The 20,124-nt window shown below is 36.6% G+C and overlaps 1 protein-coding gene across 2 annotated transcripts in view; it reads right to left on the bottom strand.

Annotated features, from left to right (window-relative positions):
* The window catches only part of CLPX (caseinolytic mitochondrial matrix peptidase chaperone subunit X), a 44,685-nt gene that overhangs the window by 9,174 nt on the left and 15,387 nt on the right, over positions 1 to 20,124 (bottom strand). Inside the window, exons 4-10 of one of the 2 annotated variants that reach the window (XM_049905504.1) lie at positions 15,837 to 15,991; positions 13,995 to 14,154; positions 12,537 to 12,578; positions 6,953 to 7,129; positions 6,419 to 6,583; positions 5,519 to 5,607; positions 4,401 to 4,565 (exon numbers count right to left, since the gene is read on the bottom strand). In XM_049905504.1, the coding sequence (XP_049761461.1) occupies positions 4,401 to 4,565; positions 5,519 to 5,607; positions 6,419 to 6,583; positions 6,953 to 7,129; positions 12,537 to 12,578; positions 13,995 to 14,154; positions 15,837 to 15,991 (953 nt within the window). The remainder of the gene's footprint in view (positions 1 to 4,400; positions 4,566 to 5,518; positions 5,608 to 6,418; positions 6,584 to 6,952; positions 7,130 to 12,536; positions 12,579 to 13,994; positions 14,155 to 15,836; positions 15,992 to 20,124) is intronic. The other variant, XM_049905505.1, reaches the window with a different exon arrangement.

Below are 20,124 nucleotides of genomic sequence, written 5' to 3' on the forward strand. Positions count from 1 at the left end.
AGGGTTTCTCCAAGACCTCTAGACTACTGTGGTTTCCAAAAGGTGTAAGAACTGTGAAAATAGAGATAATTTTTTTTTGTAGCCAAATATTCTACTGAAATTATGGTTTACGGTTACATACGTCAATCTTTTAGAAGAATTTAGACAGAATATATAAGGTTGACATCAAACAAGAATGTTAACTTTGCTGCACAAGGCTGGGTATCTAAGCTGTATGGCTCAGTCAACATAAAAGAACTATACAAGCAATTGTCAGAAAGTTTAATTTTGACATGTCATACAGTTTTTGTCAAAGATACAAAAGAAGCACATGATAACTATGAATAAAGCCTAAATTAAAGTCTATTCTTCTGATTCCCTAAGCTGTGTACATACATATTAGTGTATCAGAAAGCAAAACACCTTACATTCAATAATTTAAACATTTATTAAGCATTTATTTTGTGCCAGACACTGTGCTAAACACTGGGGTTACAAGCCTGCAGACAGTCCTTACCCTGAAGGAGGTTATTTAGAGGGAGAAACATGAGGGCGTTAAGGCGTTAAAGCATTAAAGTATAGGTGCAGTAGTAGATGACTGTACAGGGCACTGTGGCAATAGGAAGGAAGGAAAGGCCTATGTACTGGGGATGGAGAATAGTAAGGTGACCAAGAAAGGCTTCACAGAGAAACTGACTCATCATTTAACAGTCTGAGTCTTGAAAGATGGACAGGTATTTGCCAACTGGATTCAGGTAAAGAATGGCATGAGCAAAGCCAAGAGGAATAAAACTCAGGACTATGAGAGTTTCATATGGTTGGAATATAGGTATATTATACCTTTGGCTTTCAATAAGTGTTGATAGAAACAATATCCACATGGATGTTTTTAATCCTCTATGAAAACATTAAAAAGACAGGAAAGAAAGAAAAGACCAAAATGGATGTCAGAAGAGACTCTGAAACTTGCTTTTCAATGTATAGTAGCTAAATCCAAAGAAAGAAATGATGAAGTAAAAAAGCTGAATAGAAGATTTCAAAGGGTGGCTCGAGAAGACAAAGCAAAGTATTATAATGCTACAGGTAATACAGGTGCAAAGACCTGGAGGTAGAAAACCAAAAGGGAAAAACATGCTCAGCATTTCTCAAGCTCAAAGAACTGAAGAAAAAATTCAAGCCTCGAGTCGCAATATTGAAGGATTCTACAGGGAAAATATTAAATGATACAGGAAGCATTAAGAGAAGATGGGAGGAATACACAGAGTCGCTAACCTAAAAAGAATTGGTCGACGTTCAACTAATTCAGGAGCAAACATATGATCAAGAACTAATGGTACTGAAGGAAGAACTCCAAGCTGTACTGAGGCATTGGCAAAAAACAAGTCTCCAGGAATCGACAGAATACCAATTGAGATGTTTCAACAAAATGGATGCAACACTGGAAGCACTCACTCATCTAAGCCAAGAAATTTGGAAGACAGCTACTTGGCCAACCAACTGGAAGAGATCCATATATGCGTCTGTTCCAAAGAAAGGTGAACCAGTGTTGCTGTTATGAGGTGCCATTGAGTATACAACAGAACTAAACACTGCCCCGTCCTGTGCCATCCTCACAATGCAATGTGTCTTCTGATTTCCTGACTGCTGCTTCCATGGGTGTTGATTATGGATCCAAGTAAAATGAAATCCTTGACAACTTCAATCTTTTCTCCGTTCATCATGATGTTGCTTACTGGTCCAGTTGTGAGGGTTTTTGTTCTCTTTATGTTGAAATGTAATCCATACTAAAGGCTGTGGTCTTTGATCTTCATCAGTAAGTACTTCAAGTCCTCTTCACTTTCACCAACCAAGGCTGTGTTAGTCATCTGCATAAACAGGTGGTTAATGAGTCTTCTGCCAATCCTGATGCCCCATTCTTCTCTACAGTCCAGATTTTTGGATTATTTGTTCAGCATTAAAAAAAAAAACCCAGTGACGTCGAGTCGACTCTGACTCATAGCAACCCTATAGGACAGAATAGAACTGCCCCATAGAGTTTCCAGGGAGCACCTGGAGGATTCGAACTGCCGACCCTTTGGTTAGCAGCTGTAGCACTTAACCACTATGCCACCAGGGTTTCCACTGTTCAGCATACAGACTGAATAAGTATGGTGAAAGGATACAACCCTGACACACACCTTTCCTGACTTTAAACCAATCAGTATCCCCGTTCTGTTCGAACAATTACCTCTTGATCTATGTACAGGTTCCTCATGAGCACAATTAAGTGTTCTGGAATTCCCATTCTTCACAATGTTATTCATAATTTGTTATGATCCACACAGTCGAATACCTTTGCATAGTCAATAAAACACAGGTAAACATCTTTCTAGTATTCTCTGCTTTCAGCCAGGATCCATCTGACATCAGCAATGATATCCTTGGTTCCATGTCCTCTTCTGAATCTGGCTTGAATTTATCATAATTCCCTGTCGATATACTGCTGCAGCCACTTTTGAATGATCTTCAGCAAAATTTTATTTGCATGTGATATTAATGATACAGTTCGATAATTTCCGCATTAGGTTGGATCACCTTTTTTGGGAATAGGCATAAATATGGATCTCTTCCAGTCAGTTGGCCAGGTCACTGGTCTTTTTAATGACCTCTTGCTTTCTTCATGTATGATGTCATTCCACAGCACGTCTGGTCTTTGGACATTAGTGTTCAACGCGTCAAATCTATTCTTCAGATGGTCTCTAACCAACAGAACGGTTTCGTTCTGTTTTACACAGGGTCGCTATAAGTCAGAATAAACTTCACAGCACCCATCAACAATAAAATCACTGTTGAAGAGTGTCTTATGTCTGTCTCCTTTTCATAAAGACCCATGTGATAAACTCCTCTTTAACTTTATTACCATGAAACTTCATCTCTCTTGAAGACATCATACACCTCCTCTTTCAGGCAAGAAGAACTAAAAAAAACTAGAGCCCATGATTTCTCCCTATTTTTCATTAAGAAGCTCAAAGTTAAATGAGTGACTTAAGTTCCCTTAAGTAGAACTATGACCCAAATTTCCTTCTACATGTTTCTTATCTCTTTATGTGACATTACTTTTAACTGTTCTGTTCTACATGTTTCTAGCTTCAAATCCTTTTTGGAAGTATGAAGAAGTATTATAAACAAAGAAAGAAAGCAGCAGCATTATTTTATTTTTACTACTACTAAACTGCTACATAAATTACTGCACTGAAAACCAAGGAGACTTAAAGCAAGCAATATAACAAAGAGCTAATCTATGATATACTCATTTAGGCAGGATATTATGTTATATAAAAGTGATCATGTGTGACTTTGTGTTTTATGTAAAACACAAAAACATGGAAAATACAAGTGTGTTCTGGGATTCTTGCCATTACGTTGGCATTACGGAGGATAAGTCACAGTCCTAGTTAAAATTGGGGTTTATAAAAATGTTTAAGAAACAGCTATAAAACTAGGTGGAATCAAAACTCCTCTCCCTTGGTCCTTAAACTGCCTCCATTCATTTCTTAATGTCAGCAGTGATCTGTGATAGACTCTACCAGTGGAGACAATGGAGACAAGCTCTTTATTGGGGTTCCAGTGAAGTGGGCAGGAGGAATGAATCAGAATTTTATTGGTACAGCAGCTACCTCAAATAATAACAGAACTCCTTAGATAAAATATAAAATTGAACTTGTCAAGGTATACTTTAACAATGCCCATTTAGAGATGATATTTAGAAACATTCCAATTTACTAGTCCTGAAATATAAAAAAATCACTAGTAATATATTTCAGGTATGTCCTGAGAAAAAAACAACTCTTAAAAATTCATGACTGGCAGCCAGCCAGATATGAGAATAGAAACCAAGTGTCTACCCTCTGTAACTTTAAATGCTGTCTATCCTGCTGTCATGGATTGAATTGTGTCTCCCCGCAAAATGTGTATCAATTTGGCTGGGCCATGATTCCCTGTACTGTGTGGTTGTCCTCCATTCTGTGATTGTAATTTTATGTTAAAGAGGATTAGGGTGGGATTATAACACTCTTGCTCAGGTCATATTCCTGATCCAACGTAAAGGAAGTTTCCCTAGGGTGTGGCCTGCACCACCTTTTCTCTCTCAAGAGATAAAAAGGAAAAGGGAAGCAAGCAGAGAGTTGGGGACCTCATACCACCAAGAAAGCGGTGCCTGAGAAGCTCTTCAACCAGGGGAAGATTGAGGACAAGGACCTTCCTCCAGAACCGACAGAAAGAGGAAGCCATCCCATGGAGCCAATGCCCTGAATTTGGACTCTTAGCCTACTTTACTGCAAGGAAATAAATTTTTCTTGTTAAAGCTATCCACTTGTGGTATTTCCGTTATAGCAGCACTAGATGACTAACACACCTGCTAGTAACCTCTCAGAAAGACTTACCTTTTCATTTTTCCTCCTGCTGATGATTCTGTCTAAACCATTGAAAGCACCAGATGCAACAAACAAGATATTTGTTGTATCAACTTGTACTGTTTCTCCACGTAGCTTGCGAGAATTCTTTTCTGGAACATTGACTATCGTACCTTCTAGTAATTTTAGTAAGCCCTAAATAAAGAACAAATGATTTACAGCATCATTATATAAGTGCATTATTTATTATACTTTAGATAATGGGACTTAATGGGGAAAATAATATGTGGTTATGGCCAAGGAACCTAACTAAAAACTCCCACATTTCCACAACATAAAGATCTAATACATTCATTACATTAAGAATCTATAAATTTATTTGGATTGGTTATAGGACTCCTGATGCATTATAACTCAGGAAGCAGTCAACCTGAGATGTTGTTTTTGATGACAAAAACATAATTCTTTATTGACTGTCTAAGATGATAGCCACCATGGTGGAAACACTCAAAATTTGAAAATAGCTGAAGATTTGTCTTTCACATAAATTAAAATTCTATTCTAATTCTAGTATTAAATTTTCAGAATACCTGTATTTTGAAATGCCTTTATAAACAAGTTATCCAGCACATTTATAAGTGGGATCATACCTCTCTGTGTCAGTCAAAAAAACTGAAGCAATTTTCCTTACCCTTTAGTTTATATCATTAGTTACCATTAAAAGGTCAAGTTGGTCAATAGATCATTATGACTTCAATTAAAATTCTCCAAGGAATGAAACACTACTTTATACCTCTTTTCTAACTAAAGTGGAAGGAATGAAAAACATACATAAGTCATTCATGTCTATTTAGGACCACAACTTTCCTCAAGAGAGTCCTCCAGAAATGTAACTGGGCCTTTGAGAAACAAAAACAAAGCATGAATTTCATCTTTGCTGTTCTTCAGAATACTTCTATTTTATTTAAAATCGCCAACAACAATTTTATCTTAGGATCTGAACTACTTCTAAATGGTATGTGGAGTTCAGGATGGGAAAAAGGAACAAAAGAGAATCTAATTGAATGTGAAACCAAACGTACAATATTTGGGAAGCTGATGTATTCCCTTCCTTTTAGTGGGCTTGAACAAAATATTCAACTGCTTACTTGCTGAACGCCTTCTCCACCTACATCCCGTAACTGATGAATGCCTGGCACACTGCCAATCTTATCTACTTCATCCAGAAAGACAATTCCTATAATTTAAGGAGGATTCTATTTATAATGTGAAAAAGATACACACAAGATAACCTCAGCTTTAAAAGACTAAGTAGCTAGAGAGCACCTACTTCAATGCTTCACACTTAACATATGCAATGGCTTGATATTACAAAAAATACACTGCTATCTCTCCCATTCATTATTTTGTGCAATTTTTTTTTATATTTTATAGAATATCATTTGGGCATGGTAGGTACTTTGACAGCAATTATCTACCCCACTAATATTTTCAAGTTCTTTACTCTAGGAAGCTGAGATAAAGGTATAGTGTGGAAGCAGGAGGTATATGCAGTGTTAGTACTAGCAAAACTTTAGCTTACTCTTCCCCACCTTTATTTTTGTCTTACAGGAATTCAGATAGGAAGCTGTCAAGGTCTTCACGTAAACAAGGACAGACAGTAGATGGGGAAAGGAGAAATGCAGCATGTAGGACACCCTCCAGGTCAAGAGGCTAAATCATTTCTATACTCATACTGTTCTCTCCCCACTCTCACCCTGGCCCTGCCCCAACCCCAGCATTATGAGTCTGGAGGAGTCAAAACAGGAAAAGCACTGACAGTAGTAAAGACCCAACGGAATAGGTATTTGGACTTTCATCCCAGCTGCCATCTTAGTGACAATAAGGCAAAGCAAACTTTGTGGTCCTTATTTAGCATTTTGTAAGTGTATAACATACTCTTATTTAACTACAGAATTTTAGTATTTGACTCAAAGTATTATTTCAATACTAGATTGCAATCCCAGCAGACTACATCCAGGGACAGACAAGCTATGCTGAAAACATACCTTGTTGTGCTTTTTCTACATTATAATTGGCATCTTGGAGCAGTTTGGCAATCACAGATTCAATATCTTCACCTACATATCCAGCCTGAGTCAAAGTCGTACAGTCACAGATAGCAAAAGGGACATCAAGGCATTTAGCTAGTGTTTGCGCCAGCAGGGTTTTACCTACAAATAGAAACAGTAACTAAAAGTTTTCTAGAAATATGTTGGCACATACTTATACTACAAAAATGCAAAATCCATTTGTAGTAGTTTACATAAAAATTTGCCGTTATATATTTACCATTACTGTGATCTACTTGTGTTTTATATATTTTTATAAATTCTGTTAAGATTTTAAAGGTTGGCCTAACAGGCAACAGCAACATCAAAGCTTCGAATTCAGCTTGAGGCCTACGCAGGAGCACTGATAACATATGACTGGCCTTAGATTTTCTTCTAAAGAGCCAGAATCCACCAATCACAAGACAGAGGGTTTAGAATCATTTACATTCTATTTTTAAAAATGAGTAATAAGTTTTCTCAGGAAGTTACCTGACCCAGTTGGTCCAAGGAGCAAAATATTACTTTTTTCAAGTTTTATGTCATCATGCGCAGAATCCAGCACTTCACCTCCTCGCTTTTCCTGAGGGACTTGCTGATTTACCTGCTGCTGCATGGAGGCTCCCAAAGCATTACCATGTGGACTAATCCCAGCGATCTGAAGCAATTCTGAAAAAACGCCAGAAGAATTACTACAGCTTCATCTGAACTCACTTGAAAAACTGTCCAATAAAACCCTGTTTCTAAAACCAAGCATCCATTTAGAAAAATTTAAATATTTTGATACTGTCTTCCTAAAAAAAAAAAAACCTCAAATTATCTAGTGACAAATGTACAATACATAATGATTACTGTGTATTACACAAGGAACTTTAAGTAAAGGAAATGGATTCTTTTCACTCTCCTTATTCATGTACAAATATAGGAAGGGAAGGCAGTATCGTTGCAGAACAGTACTTGGGGTCACAAGTTTTAGCTTTAAGTCTTCGTCTCTACATAGCTATGTGAGTCTGGGTAGTCATACAAACTTTGTGTTTGTTTCATAATCTATAAAATGGCAATGATACCTGTCCTGTCAATTTCAAATACATAGTTGGAAGGGGTAAAAATAAAATGCAACTGATTTGGAGGCATTTTGGGAGTTTAAGCGAAGATGTGTGTCTATCTCCCCCCAGTACAAATGAAAAGAAGTAGGGCTATAGAGAAACCAAGAAGCGCTGACCTAAGAATTCGGTAACTTAGGTTCTACTCTCGGTTCTGTGGCTGCACAGCTGTGGGACCACAGCAATCAGTTAACTTTCCTGGGCCTACTTCCCTACCTGAAGTAAAAATACTGAAGCAGATGACCTCTACAGTCCCCTCCACATCTAAAAATGATTCTGTAAGTCTACCAGAGAGACCAAATATGGTATATCTCACTATTCCTGATCCAATCTAAATCTATGATTTTATAGGATCTCTCTAGTCCCTCTAACAGAGACACAACATTTAACTACATGGGCTTTGATACTGCTGGTGAAGTTATCAGTTGATCAGCTGGTTTCCTACAAAAATCAATCTTTACTCTTGCTCTCTCTTGGCTGAGAGAAAGAATTCAAATAGTCTTTTTCATATTATCTGATTTGCAAATATCCAGATTGTACCTGGTCCTCTGCATTTTTGAGATATCTATAATCATGTTATACATGTTCATATATTCTGAAATTATTTTTAGGTTGTTTCTAATAAATGGGTTGAGAATATCAGCACTTTCCAATGCATTATTATTTTTCCAAAGCAATGACAGTATAATAGTTTATCAAATATAACTATTACGTTCCTATTCCATCTGGCTATCACTTTCAAGCTATCTTAGGGTGATACTTAAAGGGTTATTCCATTTATCAAAAATAACGGGCATCCTATAAACATGTGAATTTAATTATATTTTGCCACCCTTGAGGGTTAATGATTAGTGAATAATTCACAATACTAGTCTCATTATAATCCACGGGAGGAACAAAGTGCAGTCTCCTATATGAGTTCAGTTGTTTAGCTAGGTGTCACTGCAAAGTTTTTCTTTATTTTAGTAAAATCTAATTACAACACTATAGGAAGGAGTGACTCAAGTTTAGCTCTGTCCAATGGGAAAAAAATGATTTATGTGAATAATTTGAACAAAATTACAAGAGGCAAATTACGTACAGTGGAATCGTATGATACACATATTTAACTTAATGATTTAAGTTAAAAAAAGGAGAATACAGATGATTCTGACTGACATTCTATTTTATATGTCCCAGAGTAAGTTTGAGATGACTCTCCTATTCTCCATTCCTGCAAGTCTCTCATCGCATAAGCAGCTTACTACAATGAGGAACCCTGTGAGCGAGCAGCCTAGCATAGTGTTTAGATGCATGGAGCTAACCAGCTGTGTGGCCCTGGGTAAATCACTTAAAATGCCTGTGCTTCAGTTTTCTCATCTGTAAAATGGGGGTGAAAACAGAAGTTTCTATCTTACAGGGTTTTGGGAAGATAAACTGATATATGTCAAACACTTAGAACAGTGCCTAGCTGATTGTTTTATAAGTGCTACAGAAGAATTTGCCATTATTATTGCTATCATTCTAGTGTTTAATTATTTGTACAACACCGTCCTTAAACACAACTCAACTATTTTATCCCAACTGAAGAAACATTATGTCCCAATGACGGAGGAAAAGCCAGTTGTATTAATTTCACTAAGAGCAGTGTGTAGGTGTCTAACACGTGATTTCCAAGAGAATTCAAGAATAATTTTGAAAAGGAAGACACTGAGAGGAACGGAAGAATAAAGAGCAACTACTGTAATTACTATAGCACAGACAATCCTGCGACAATAGCATTAACAAACAATAATCTATGAATGGATACATAGGTAGATGTTGTTGTTGTTGTTAGGTGCCGTTGAGTCAGTTCCGACTCATAGTGACCCTGTGTACAACCAAACAAAACACTGCCCGGTCCTGCGCCATCATCACAATCGTTGTTATACTTGAGCCCATTGTTGCAGCCACTGTGTCAACCCATCTCATAGAGGGTCTTCCTTTTTTTCGCTGACCCTCTGCTTTACCAAGTCCTTTTCCAGGGACTGATCCCTCCTGATGACATGTTCAAAGTATGGAGACATAGTCTCGCCATCCTTGCTTCTAAGGCGCATTCTGGTTGTACATATGTAGATAGCTACGATAAAGAGGTGTGGGAGGGTATAAGGGAGCACACCAACCTGCAGATACAGGTTTGGTAGTGGATGTTTCTACATACATAATTGTAGGTGCTGCATGTATATTAATATAGACAATAGAGCACACCACGGGGAGAAACTTCTTAGACATAAGCAAACACCTCACGAGACAAATTTCCTAGGCTCAAAGGCAAAGGACCACAGACTCAGGGGGCATCTATGTCAAATGATACAACATAGTTCATAAAGTCAATGCTCTACATCCTACATTGGTGAGTAGCATCTGGGGTCTTAAAAGCTTGTGAGCGGCCACCTAAGATACAACTATTGGTCTCTTCCAGTGTGGAGCAAAGAAGAGGGAAGAAAACCGAAGACTCAAGAGAGCAATTAGTCCAAAGGACTAATGGACCATATGAACCACACGACCCTGAGCACAGAACTAGATGGTGCCAGGCCACCACTACCAACCGTTCTGACTGGGATCACAACAGAGGGTCCCAGACAGAGCTGGAGAAAAATGTAGAAGAAAAAATCAAATTCACAAAAAAGACCAGACTTACTAGTCTGACAGAGAGTGGAGGAACCCCCGAGACTATGGCCCTAAGGCACCCTTCTAACCTGAAACTGAAGCCATTCTCAGAGACCACCTCTCAGCCAAACAAGAGACAGGCCCATAAAATAAACAACAGCACCCAGAGGAACATCTTCCTTAGAACAATCAATTATATGAGATCAAAAGGACAACATTTGCCAAAAAGCAAAGATGAGAAGGTAGGAAGGGGTAGCAATTCAAGATGAAAGGCAACAGTGAACCTAGGACAGAAATGGGGAGGAGAGTGCTGACACACTGAGGGGAATGCAACCAGTGTCATGGAACACTTGATGTACAGCTTACTCAATGGGAAACTAATTTGCTCTAGAAACTTTCACCTGAAACACAATTAAAAAAAAAAAGAATTTTGACTATATATGATTTTGACTTAATCTCCTAACTTTACAACCTAAAAGGCCCATATAAGACAAAACCAAATTGTAAATAAAAATAAATTATTATTTAAGCCTTCAAAATATTATTTCCAAGTCAATCAATGTAATTACAAATTATTTTTACCTAAGTTCTTAAGCACTGTTACTTGTCAATATTTAAATTATATCAAATCACTTTATGTATCAAATGATATTTCTTTCAAAATATTTGCTATAGACTTCTCCTTAATTAATTCATACTAGTTTCAGCAGCCATCACCTCAAATTTATAAATGTAGTATTTGCTATATACTTTGTTCTATTTCTGGATTATAAAATATAAATTATACAGGCACCTAAAGTTTATTATTTAGAAATTACTTTCTTACATATAGTCTAATTCTACTCCACTTATTATATTTCTTAATTTTACTGTGTACAGTGTAATCATATTTTCACACAATTCGAAAATAACTATGGATGATATAATTCTATTACACACAATAAACATCATGCCAGAGTTGATAAACCAGTATGTTCTTCTCATGGCTTGCCCTGTATATATCCAAACTCCAAAACGAAACCCACTGCCGTTAATTCTGACTCACAGCGACCCCACAGGACAAAGTAGAACTGCGCCTTCCAAAGCTGTAATCTTTATGGAAGCAGATTGCCACATCCTTCTCCCGCGGAGTGGATGGTAGGTTTGAACCACTAATATTTCAATTAGCACCCAAGTGTTTCACCACTGAACCACCAGGATTCCTTGCCTATATATATCACCTAAAACCGGGGACCAAACCCACTGCTGCCGAATTGATTCCAACTCACAGCAACCCTATAGGACAGAGTAGAACTGCCGCGTAGGTTTTCTAAGGAGCGGTTTGGTGGATTCAAACTACCGACCTTTTGATTTGCACCCAAGCTCTTAACCACTATGCCACCAGGGCTCTGCCTGTATCTATTAACCCACTGACATCGAGTCAATTCTGACTCACAGCGACCCTATAGTACACTTTAAATAGTGGATATAATAATAGTGCTTGCTTCAAAGGAAAATATAAAGTAACAAACTTACCAGCGAAAAAATTTCACACTGGCTTATCTATTAGTATTTTATTTTATCTGTTATTCCAACTACTGAAACAGAAGGCCATGTAGAATTTTCTATGACAGCCCTAGAACCTTCACTCTCTGTGCAGCTCCTATATCCACCACCAAAGGAGCAGTTGCAAGACATCTGAATGGCCACTCTCCTTGGCATATAAGGTCCTTCCACACCCTCCATCAGACCATCTGATGAGCAGGGGGGTAATCCAGGGCTGGAAGCAGTGATTTGGGGCTTATTCATAATTTGCAAGGCTATAGTAAATTTCACAAAACAACAAACAAAATAAATAGTATAGTTTCTGGCAAAAAGAGCTAGAAGATAATCTGCCTCCCCTATAAGCAGGCCAACCCTAATTGTACTCTGGCAAAAAAAATGACATAACATAGCAAGCTAGATTTTTTAGAAATACAATTCCTGTAAAATTATGCAGGTCTTATAATTCGTTGTAAAGGAAATACAGAATACAATGTATTTATATTCTGTAGAATATAAATGTAAATGTAGAATATAATATTCTATACTCCTGTAAGTTACGCTTTTAAAAAACATCACAATGGAAAAGATAAAATCAAATGGCTGTAATAGCCCAACATATACAAACTACACAAATTAGCTATAAAAAACTACCCCAAAGTTATATATATGTCATATATGATAAACATTTAGACAAGATTCATCTTTCTTGGTCATACACATGGAAACATATGACTACTATTACTACTGCTGACACTCTTCGCTGAGGTAAATCTCAAAAGGGAGACTGATTACAGAGGAGGACCTGAGGAGAGGTCACTTACTTGTAAATCTGTACTCATCCTCCCGTCTTCTTATTTCTAACTCTAAGAAAGAGGATGAAAATGGCAACACGAAAATATTACATATTTGTTTAGGGGAATAAATAAGAAGTAGTTTTCATCCCACTTCTTGCCCTCTTCCAAACATATTTAAAGGATGTGTTCATTAATTGTTTTTTCAGCTTTTCAAATTATAAAATAATCCATATGCTTAACCTTTTCTATATTTAAAAAACAAAACAAAATGCTTAATGATGGCTATCTAGTATCTAATATTCATGTTTTTCATATACAAAGTTAGTATCTATTTTAAAAATACTAGTAGTTATTTAAGTCTTCAATAAAGTCAGAATTAAAACCCCTCACACTATAAACACCATATAACCATTTGTTCTTGCAGCACCTGAACAGAATTAAGCACTGATGTGTCGACTGGATGAACCAGAAAAAATCACTTTGCTCCATGACTAGACAGTGCTATTTGGACCTTACAAAAATGAAGGTTCCAAATGTCCCATTAGTTATTATGACTCACACTTGCTAAAAATAAAGTAACTGATACTACTACATAACTGTTTTCCAGTTAGTTCAACAAGTGTCTTCATTGAAATCAGTTATATATTTAGTAGCTACAATATCAACAGATGCTGTAGTTCTATAAACTCAATTAGGCTATAAGTATTTAGCAGAACTCCCTCAAGTTGTGATGTGATGGCTGAAAGAAGCTAAAATGATGGCTTGTAGGCCTAAATCAGTAATCAGGCCTCTTTGGCCAACAAAATTAAATATCTCCATTTTACTATATGTATAGTTTGTTTTATAAGATCATTCTAATATACATTATTATCCACAGTGAGTTGAGATTATACAGTATATTGGTGTATCAGAATCTATCATTTATAGATATTGCACTTTGAATCATTTAGACATTTGCCCTTAACCTTGCACTCTGCAGCTGGGGTCCAAAAGAGTGATGGATATACTATGTAACAGTTCCCATCTCCTTTTCTCTCTGACTTGAGCAAATGAAATTCTGTATCCTGAGCTCAAGAGAGAAGAGCTGACAAGTAGTGCACAGCATTGTTGTGATACATTCGTGGTCAACAATGACCTCTGGCTCTCTACCCCAGTGGCTCACAAACATTTTTTTTATTGAGACACTCAATAAAGAATACATTTTACTCCGTAACTTGGTACCCATACATATATAACTGAAAACAAAAGTCTGAAGAAACAACACTTACCTTAACTACAAATCAACGCACTCTGAAACTGTCTATTCTCACCTATTACACTTTTTTAAAAAACGCTACTGGCAACCAACCAAAATGATTTCATGACCCACACTCTGAAAGACTGCACTATACTAAAAGCATTTTAAGACCAAAACAAGGAGTTACAAATAAAGACTATCTCTAAGCATAATAATCTCTATTTTGTTTAATTATCAAAAACACCAACCTCTAGGTGTTAATGATGTCTGCTTCTCAACCTCTGCTTGCTGCCTCAGGTTAGCTGGGATGTTGTTATATATTCTCTTATAGTGATTGTACACAGCAACTGAAAGCACCTTCTTAGCAAACGACTGGCCAACAACATACTTGTCGAGGTAGTTATAAATCTGAAAAATGATTAATGATTAGGTATGATTAATTTACTGTGAACTAGCATAAAAACATACATTAAAAAGTTGTATGCTGAGCATATTTGCCTACAATTTTAAACTCGAATAAAGATAACTCATTAAAAACGAAATGCCAAGGGCATGTAGCAAAGATTCAGAGGTCCTTTCAGGTTTATCCTAAATGAACAAAAGGACATTCATTTGTTCTCTAGTTTAACAAAGTATCTCTGTACTCTACTAATACCATGCTAGTTTCTATTCTATCAACAATGCAATTGATCCTAACTTTTAAAAAAATATTAAAGTCACTTAGAATACCTATACATGCCATCATGGGTCTAAAAGTATCACTGTTAACACAAGTCATTAACTTAAAACCTGTGTACACCTCTCTCAATCATATGAATAATATTTTTCATAAAAATAATGTATTATAAAATCACCGTGTTTAAAAAAAGCATTATATAGTCAAGAGTCGTTATACTACCAGTATCTGTGCATCTTAATATTCACAAATGAACACTTAGTTTTTTACTCAGATACTAACTTTAAAAAAAAAGCTAGTCATTTATTTCAATGGTAATCTAAAAGCTTAATAACTAAAGCTCTATGCTATGCTTGGATATTGTCAACAGCTTGAGCCTGGGACAAATTCCTTCAGCTTCTGGTGAATAGAAATGAACTGTGAATATTTACCAACTCCTGAAAACGGTTAAATTGTTTATTTTCTAGAACTACAATTTGGATGTCTAATGCCTACACAAATTAGTGGAGAATATAAAGCTTAATAGCTACATTTTCTATTGCAGTACTTATTTTTACATGACAGACACATATAAAGACATTTTTGTTGATACACAGTTTATTCTAGGTTTTTAAAATCTTTTTCATTCCTCAGAAGTTATACCCATGAATTAATAAATCTGCCACAGCACATCTGGAAGTAGAGAAAAATGTACTGGGATTTAAGCACAGTAGAAAAAAGCCACACTGAGGCAGAGGGTAAGAAATAATCTATGTGTACAAACATCTGAGACGTGGCTGGAACAAAGGCACACAGCCAGGAGCTAGGCTCCCAGTTCTCAGAGCGTGCACACTAAGTACCCAACGAAGCTGGTGGGATATGCTTTGTTTCACAAGGTCAACTCACACTCCACCTGAGACTCCTGGAAAGAACCCACACCACAAAAGCAACAGCGCTACACAGGGGAGCCCTGGCACCCCGGCCATGAAAATCTACTTGTTATATTGTTAGACTGAAGGCTGTTTTACCCTAAAATAGAATAATTTAAGGGGGAAAGTTGCAGGCTGGTATTATTTAGGGCCCAAACTACAAAAACAAATCCATAGACACTCCATTGTAATAATATTATTTTAGATTAATGTGGTATTACTATTTTAATAGTGTTAAATATTTAATTAATAATATTTTATTTTAATAGTCATCCAACTATATTTCATTGCTACTGAGTGTAGTAATCACATCATGCAAAAAAAGCAATGGACTCCATACCTAAATTCTAAGTATCAAATACCTGTAACAACTTAGATAAGAGTCCACATTAAGAACTTATAATACTTGTTTACATAGTAGCATTAGGACTCAGTAAAAACTGGATAGAAGGGAGAATGAAATGTTTTCAAGACAAAATGCTTATAAATTGCTCTAAAGCCTATACCTTCTTGGGAGGGGGAGGTGGCTTCTGCTGGAATGCCAATTTTACAGCTTCTGCTGCTGATTCGGGTTCTTTAATTATGCTTTTCTTTGAGTCTGCTTCAGATAGCACAACAAAAAAATGATGACACTTTTCACACTTCACAAAACGGGTGGATGCTATAAAAGAAAATAAATGTCAGCAGAGGAAAATAAAGAACTGAAAGTCTTTAAATGTAAAGACTCACTATAAAAGAAAGCTATGCACTTGACAAGAGTATGCTGCAGTTCACCCCACCAGCCACAAAAAACAACAGCCTGGTTGGCACACAAAGGTGAGTTAAGTAAACTACCTTTTGTTCATTTCCACTAGGTTCTTTCATTTTGTGACCTACTTCATTAACAGAAAAGATTGGTTTAGATTCTTTCTACTTCCCATTCACTGAAGTTAATTTAAAAACCCACCACTATAAGTGTAAACCAAAAAAAACCAAACCCACTGCCGTCGAGTCAATTCAGACTCATAGCGACCCTATAGGACAGAGTAGAACTGCCCCGTAGAGTTTCCAAGGAGTGCCTGGTGGATTCGAACTACCGACCTTTTGGTTAGCAGCCATAGCACTTAGCCACTATGCCACCTTAGTGGGTAATAATTTATTTCATTGAAACATAAGAATGAACTGTGAAAAATGTATAAGTAGATTAATCTATTTCTAACATTTTATTATGAAAATTTTCAAATATACAGAAAAGTTGAAAGACATAAATCTATTTTAATCCCTAAAAATATATAAGGCATATACTTCAGGCTCTCTCAAAGACTATTTCTGAAACCTTCACTTCGTGAAGATACAAAATTATTTCACACCTTACTTATGCTCATCTTTAACTATTCCACTAATTCCTAATGTCTGACCTAAGAACCACGAAGAAACAAAGTAACAACTTTCTCAGGTGAAAGTGGGAGTAAAAAGGGCAGGTGAAAGTGGGAGTAAAAAGAGTTTCTCAATTTTAATGCATCAACAATACAACATCTTCTGTTAAGCCAAAGGTGATTTTTTTTCCTCTTTTCTCTCTTTTTCAAAAACACAGCTTTAGAACGTAGACATATGGACATAAACTCTTAACCTTCTCTAAGCCTAGCCCTACCTCAAAAAGCAGCAAGGTAGAGAATCCCCTATAGACTATTAACAGACACAAGTAAAAGTCACATCAGAATTAGCCACCTGCTGGTATGTCTAAGTAATACACTTTTGTGTTATCTGTGTAATCTAACTAGACAGGTAGATCTACAAAGAAAAACAATCAAAACGAATGCGAATGTCTCTCCTGACAATATTATAAACATCCACAGAGACCTATCCATAGATTACAGGAAAAACTGTACTGGCAAGCACAACTAATCTTCACAAAATAATCTAAGTGAAAAGAATACACATCTCCACATTTAAAAAATAAATTTAACTACTAATTCTTATATTTCCATTCTTAAACACAAGGCCAATCACAAAAATATATTCTGAATAAATTGTAACAGCAAAAATATATATATATTTATATATATATTTATATATATATAAAATATATATATATATATATTTTAGGACTAGCAAAAATTGTAAACATCCATGTTTTCTATTTATTGACCACCTATAAACGCTTACCTAAAGAAAAAGATCAAACTATTCCAACCACCTTTGAATGACACAAGCCCAAGTACATAAGCACCATTTCCCATTTATAGGAAAGACAGTCAACACCTTAATTTTCTAATGAGGCACCAGTTTACAATTGTTACTAATGGTAAACAGGAGCAGGGATTAAAGGGCAGAGAAGCCTCTGATCTGTTCAGGCTGTGTGACAGGAAAATCCTGCCTGAGAACATAAAAACAAATCATGTGTCTAAGGAAATTAGATCAAAGGGGAAGAGCTTAAACACCAACAAACTACATTCCTCTTCTCTTACGGTTGAAGAGTTGCTTAAATTCTACTTGAACATCTATAATACAATTTTACACTGAAACGTGCAAAACATACTTAAATTCATAGATTCAATTTTATTTATAAAAATACCATTAAAAAAAAACCCAAGCATTTGCAATGCGTATTTCTTTACTCCTAAAAACAAGGGTTAAAAATCTAATTTTCTTAAATTATGAGGAGCTAAATAAACCTTTCTTTTTAATGATCACTGTTAGTATTTTATATTCCTATTTACAGATTCCTGCCCCCCGTAAACATGCTTGTATGTTATGGCAAAGACAGCCTACCTTAGCAAAAACCTTTTCAGGAGACTTGTTTAAATGAAAGTTCCTCAAGATTGTGAACATGTTTAAGGGTCCGACATAAAATCTCCAAACCATTACAGAAAAGTTCAATCCCCGCCCCAAGAGACAGTGGTATAGTAACCCTTCAAAAGGTATTGTGTACATAAAAATATATACAACTTCCATCAGTGGATGAACGGATAAATAAATTATGGTATATTCACAGAATGGACTACTACGCATCAATAAAGAACAGTGAGGAATCTGTGAAACATTTCATAACATGGAGGAACCTGGAAGGCATTATGCTGAGTGAAATTAGTCAGTTGCAAAAGGACAAATATTGTATAAGACCACTATTATAAGAACTTGAGAAATAGTTTAAACTGAGAAGAAAACATTCTTTTGTGGTTATGAGAAGGGGGAGGGAGGGAGGGTGGGAGAGGGGTATTCATTAATTAGATAGTAGGTAAGAACTATTTTAGGTGAAGGGAAAGACAACACACAATACAGTGGAGGTCAGCACAATTGGACTAAACCAAAAGCAGTTTCCTGAATAAACTGAATGCTTCGAAGGCCAGCATAGCAGGGGCAGGGGTCTGGGGACCATGGTTTCAGGGGACATCTAAGTCAATTGGCATAATAAAATCTATTAAAAAAACATCCTGCATCCCACTTTGAAGAGTTGGGTCTTAAACGCTAGCAAGAAGCCATCTAAGATGCATCAATTGGTCTCAACCCACCTGGATCAGAGGAGAATGAAGAACACCAAGGGCACAAGGTGATTATGAGCCCAAGAGACAGAAAGGGCCACATGAACCAGCGACTACATCATCCTGAGACCAGAAGAGCTAGATGGTGCCCGGCTACAACCGATGATTGCCCTGACAGAGAACACAACAGAGAACCCCTGAGGGAGCAGGAGAGCGGTGGGATGCAGATCCCAAATTCTCATAAGACCAGACTTAATGGTCTGACTGAGACTAGAAGGACCCCGGTAGTCATGGCCCCCAGACCTCCTGTTGCCCCAGGACAGTAACCATTCCCGAAGTCAACTCTTCAGACGTGGATTAGACTGGACAATGGGTTGGAGAGGAATGCTGGTAAGGAGTGAGCTTCTTGGATCAGGTGTACACTTGAGACTACCTTGGCATCTCCTGCCTGGAGGGGAGATGAGAGGGTGGAGGGGGTTAGAAGCTGTCGAAATGGACATGAAAAGAGAGAGTGGAGAGAGAGAGCAGGCTGTCTCATTAGGGGGAGAGTAATTGGGAGTGTGTAGTAAGGTGTATATGGGTTTTTGTGTGAGACTGACTTGATTTGTAAACTTTCACTTAAAGCACAATAAAAATTATTAAAAAATATATATATATACAACTAAAGGCTATACCTTAAGTACAAGTGGGGAGACTATTCATGTTTGAGACATTATTTTTTAAACAAACAAAAGGAAACAGGATAGTATATAACTAGTTTTTACAATCAAACATTTCGTGGATATTAGTCTTTGTCCCTCAATTTCTGATGATTTTCTAATATAGCTATAAAAACTGTATTTTATCTCCATAAACGGAAGCAAGAATATGCTATTTTAATATCACTATAAGAAAACAAAAGTCACTAAAGTACATTTACTTGCAAGATGAAATACCTTAAGCAGGAGTTGGCAAACTACTGCCTCTTCTACCTTTTTTCATAGAATCCATAACCTAAAAATGGTTTTTACATTTTAAGTATTTGGGAAAAAAAATTCATGACACCTAAATATTACATGGAATTCAAATTTCAGCATCCATATACAAAGTTCAGGAACCCTGTTGGCACAGCGGGTTAAGCAGGTTGGAGGTTCGAACCCATGAGCTGTTTCGCAGGAGAGAAATGTGGCAGTCTGCTTCCATAAGGATTACAGCCTCAGAAACCCAATGGGGCCGTTCAACTCTGTCTTATAAGGTCACTATGAGTAGAATCAACTCCACAACAATGGGAAGGAAGGAGGAGAATACAAAATTTCACTGGAACAAGGCCACCCCATTCATTCATATTTCTATG

This window comes from Elephas maximus, chromosome 13, assembly GCF_024166365.1.
Source record: "Elephas maximus indicus isolate mEleMax1 chromosome 13, mEleMax1 primary haplotype, whole genome shotgun sequence".
NCBI classification, from domain to species: Eukaryota; Metazoa; Chordata; class Mammalia; order Proboscidea; family Elephantidae; genus Elephas; species Elephas maximus.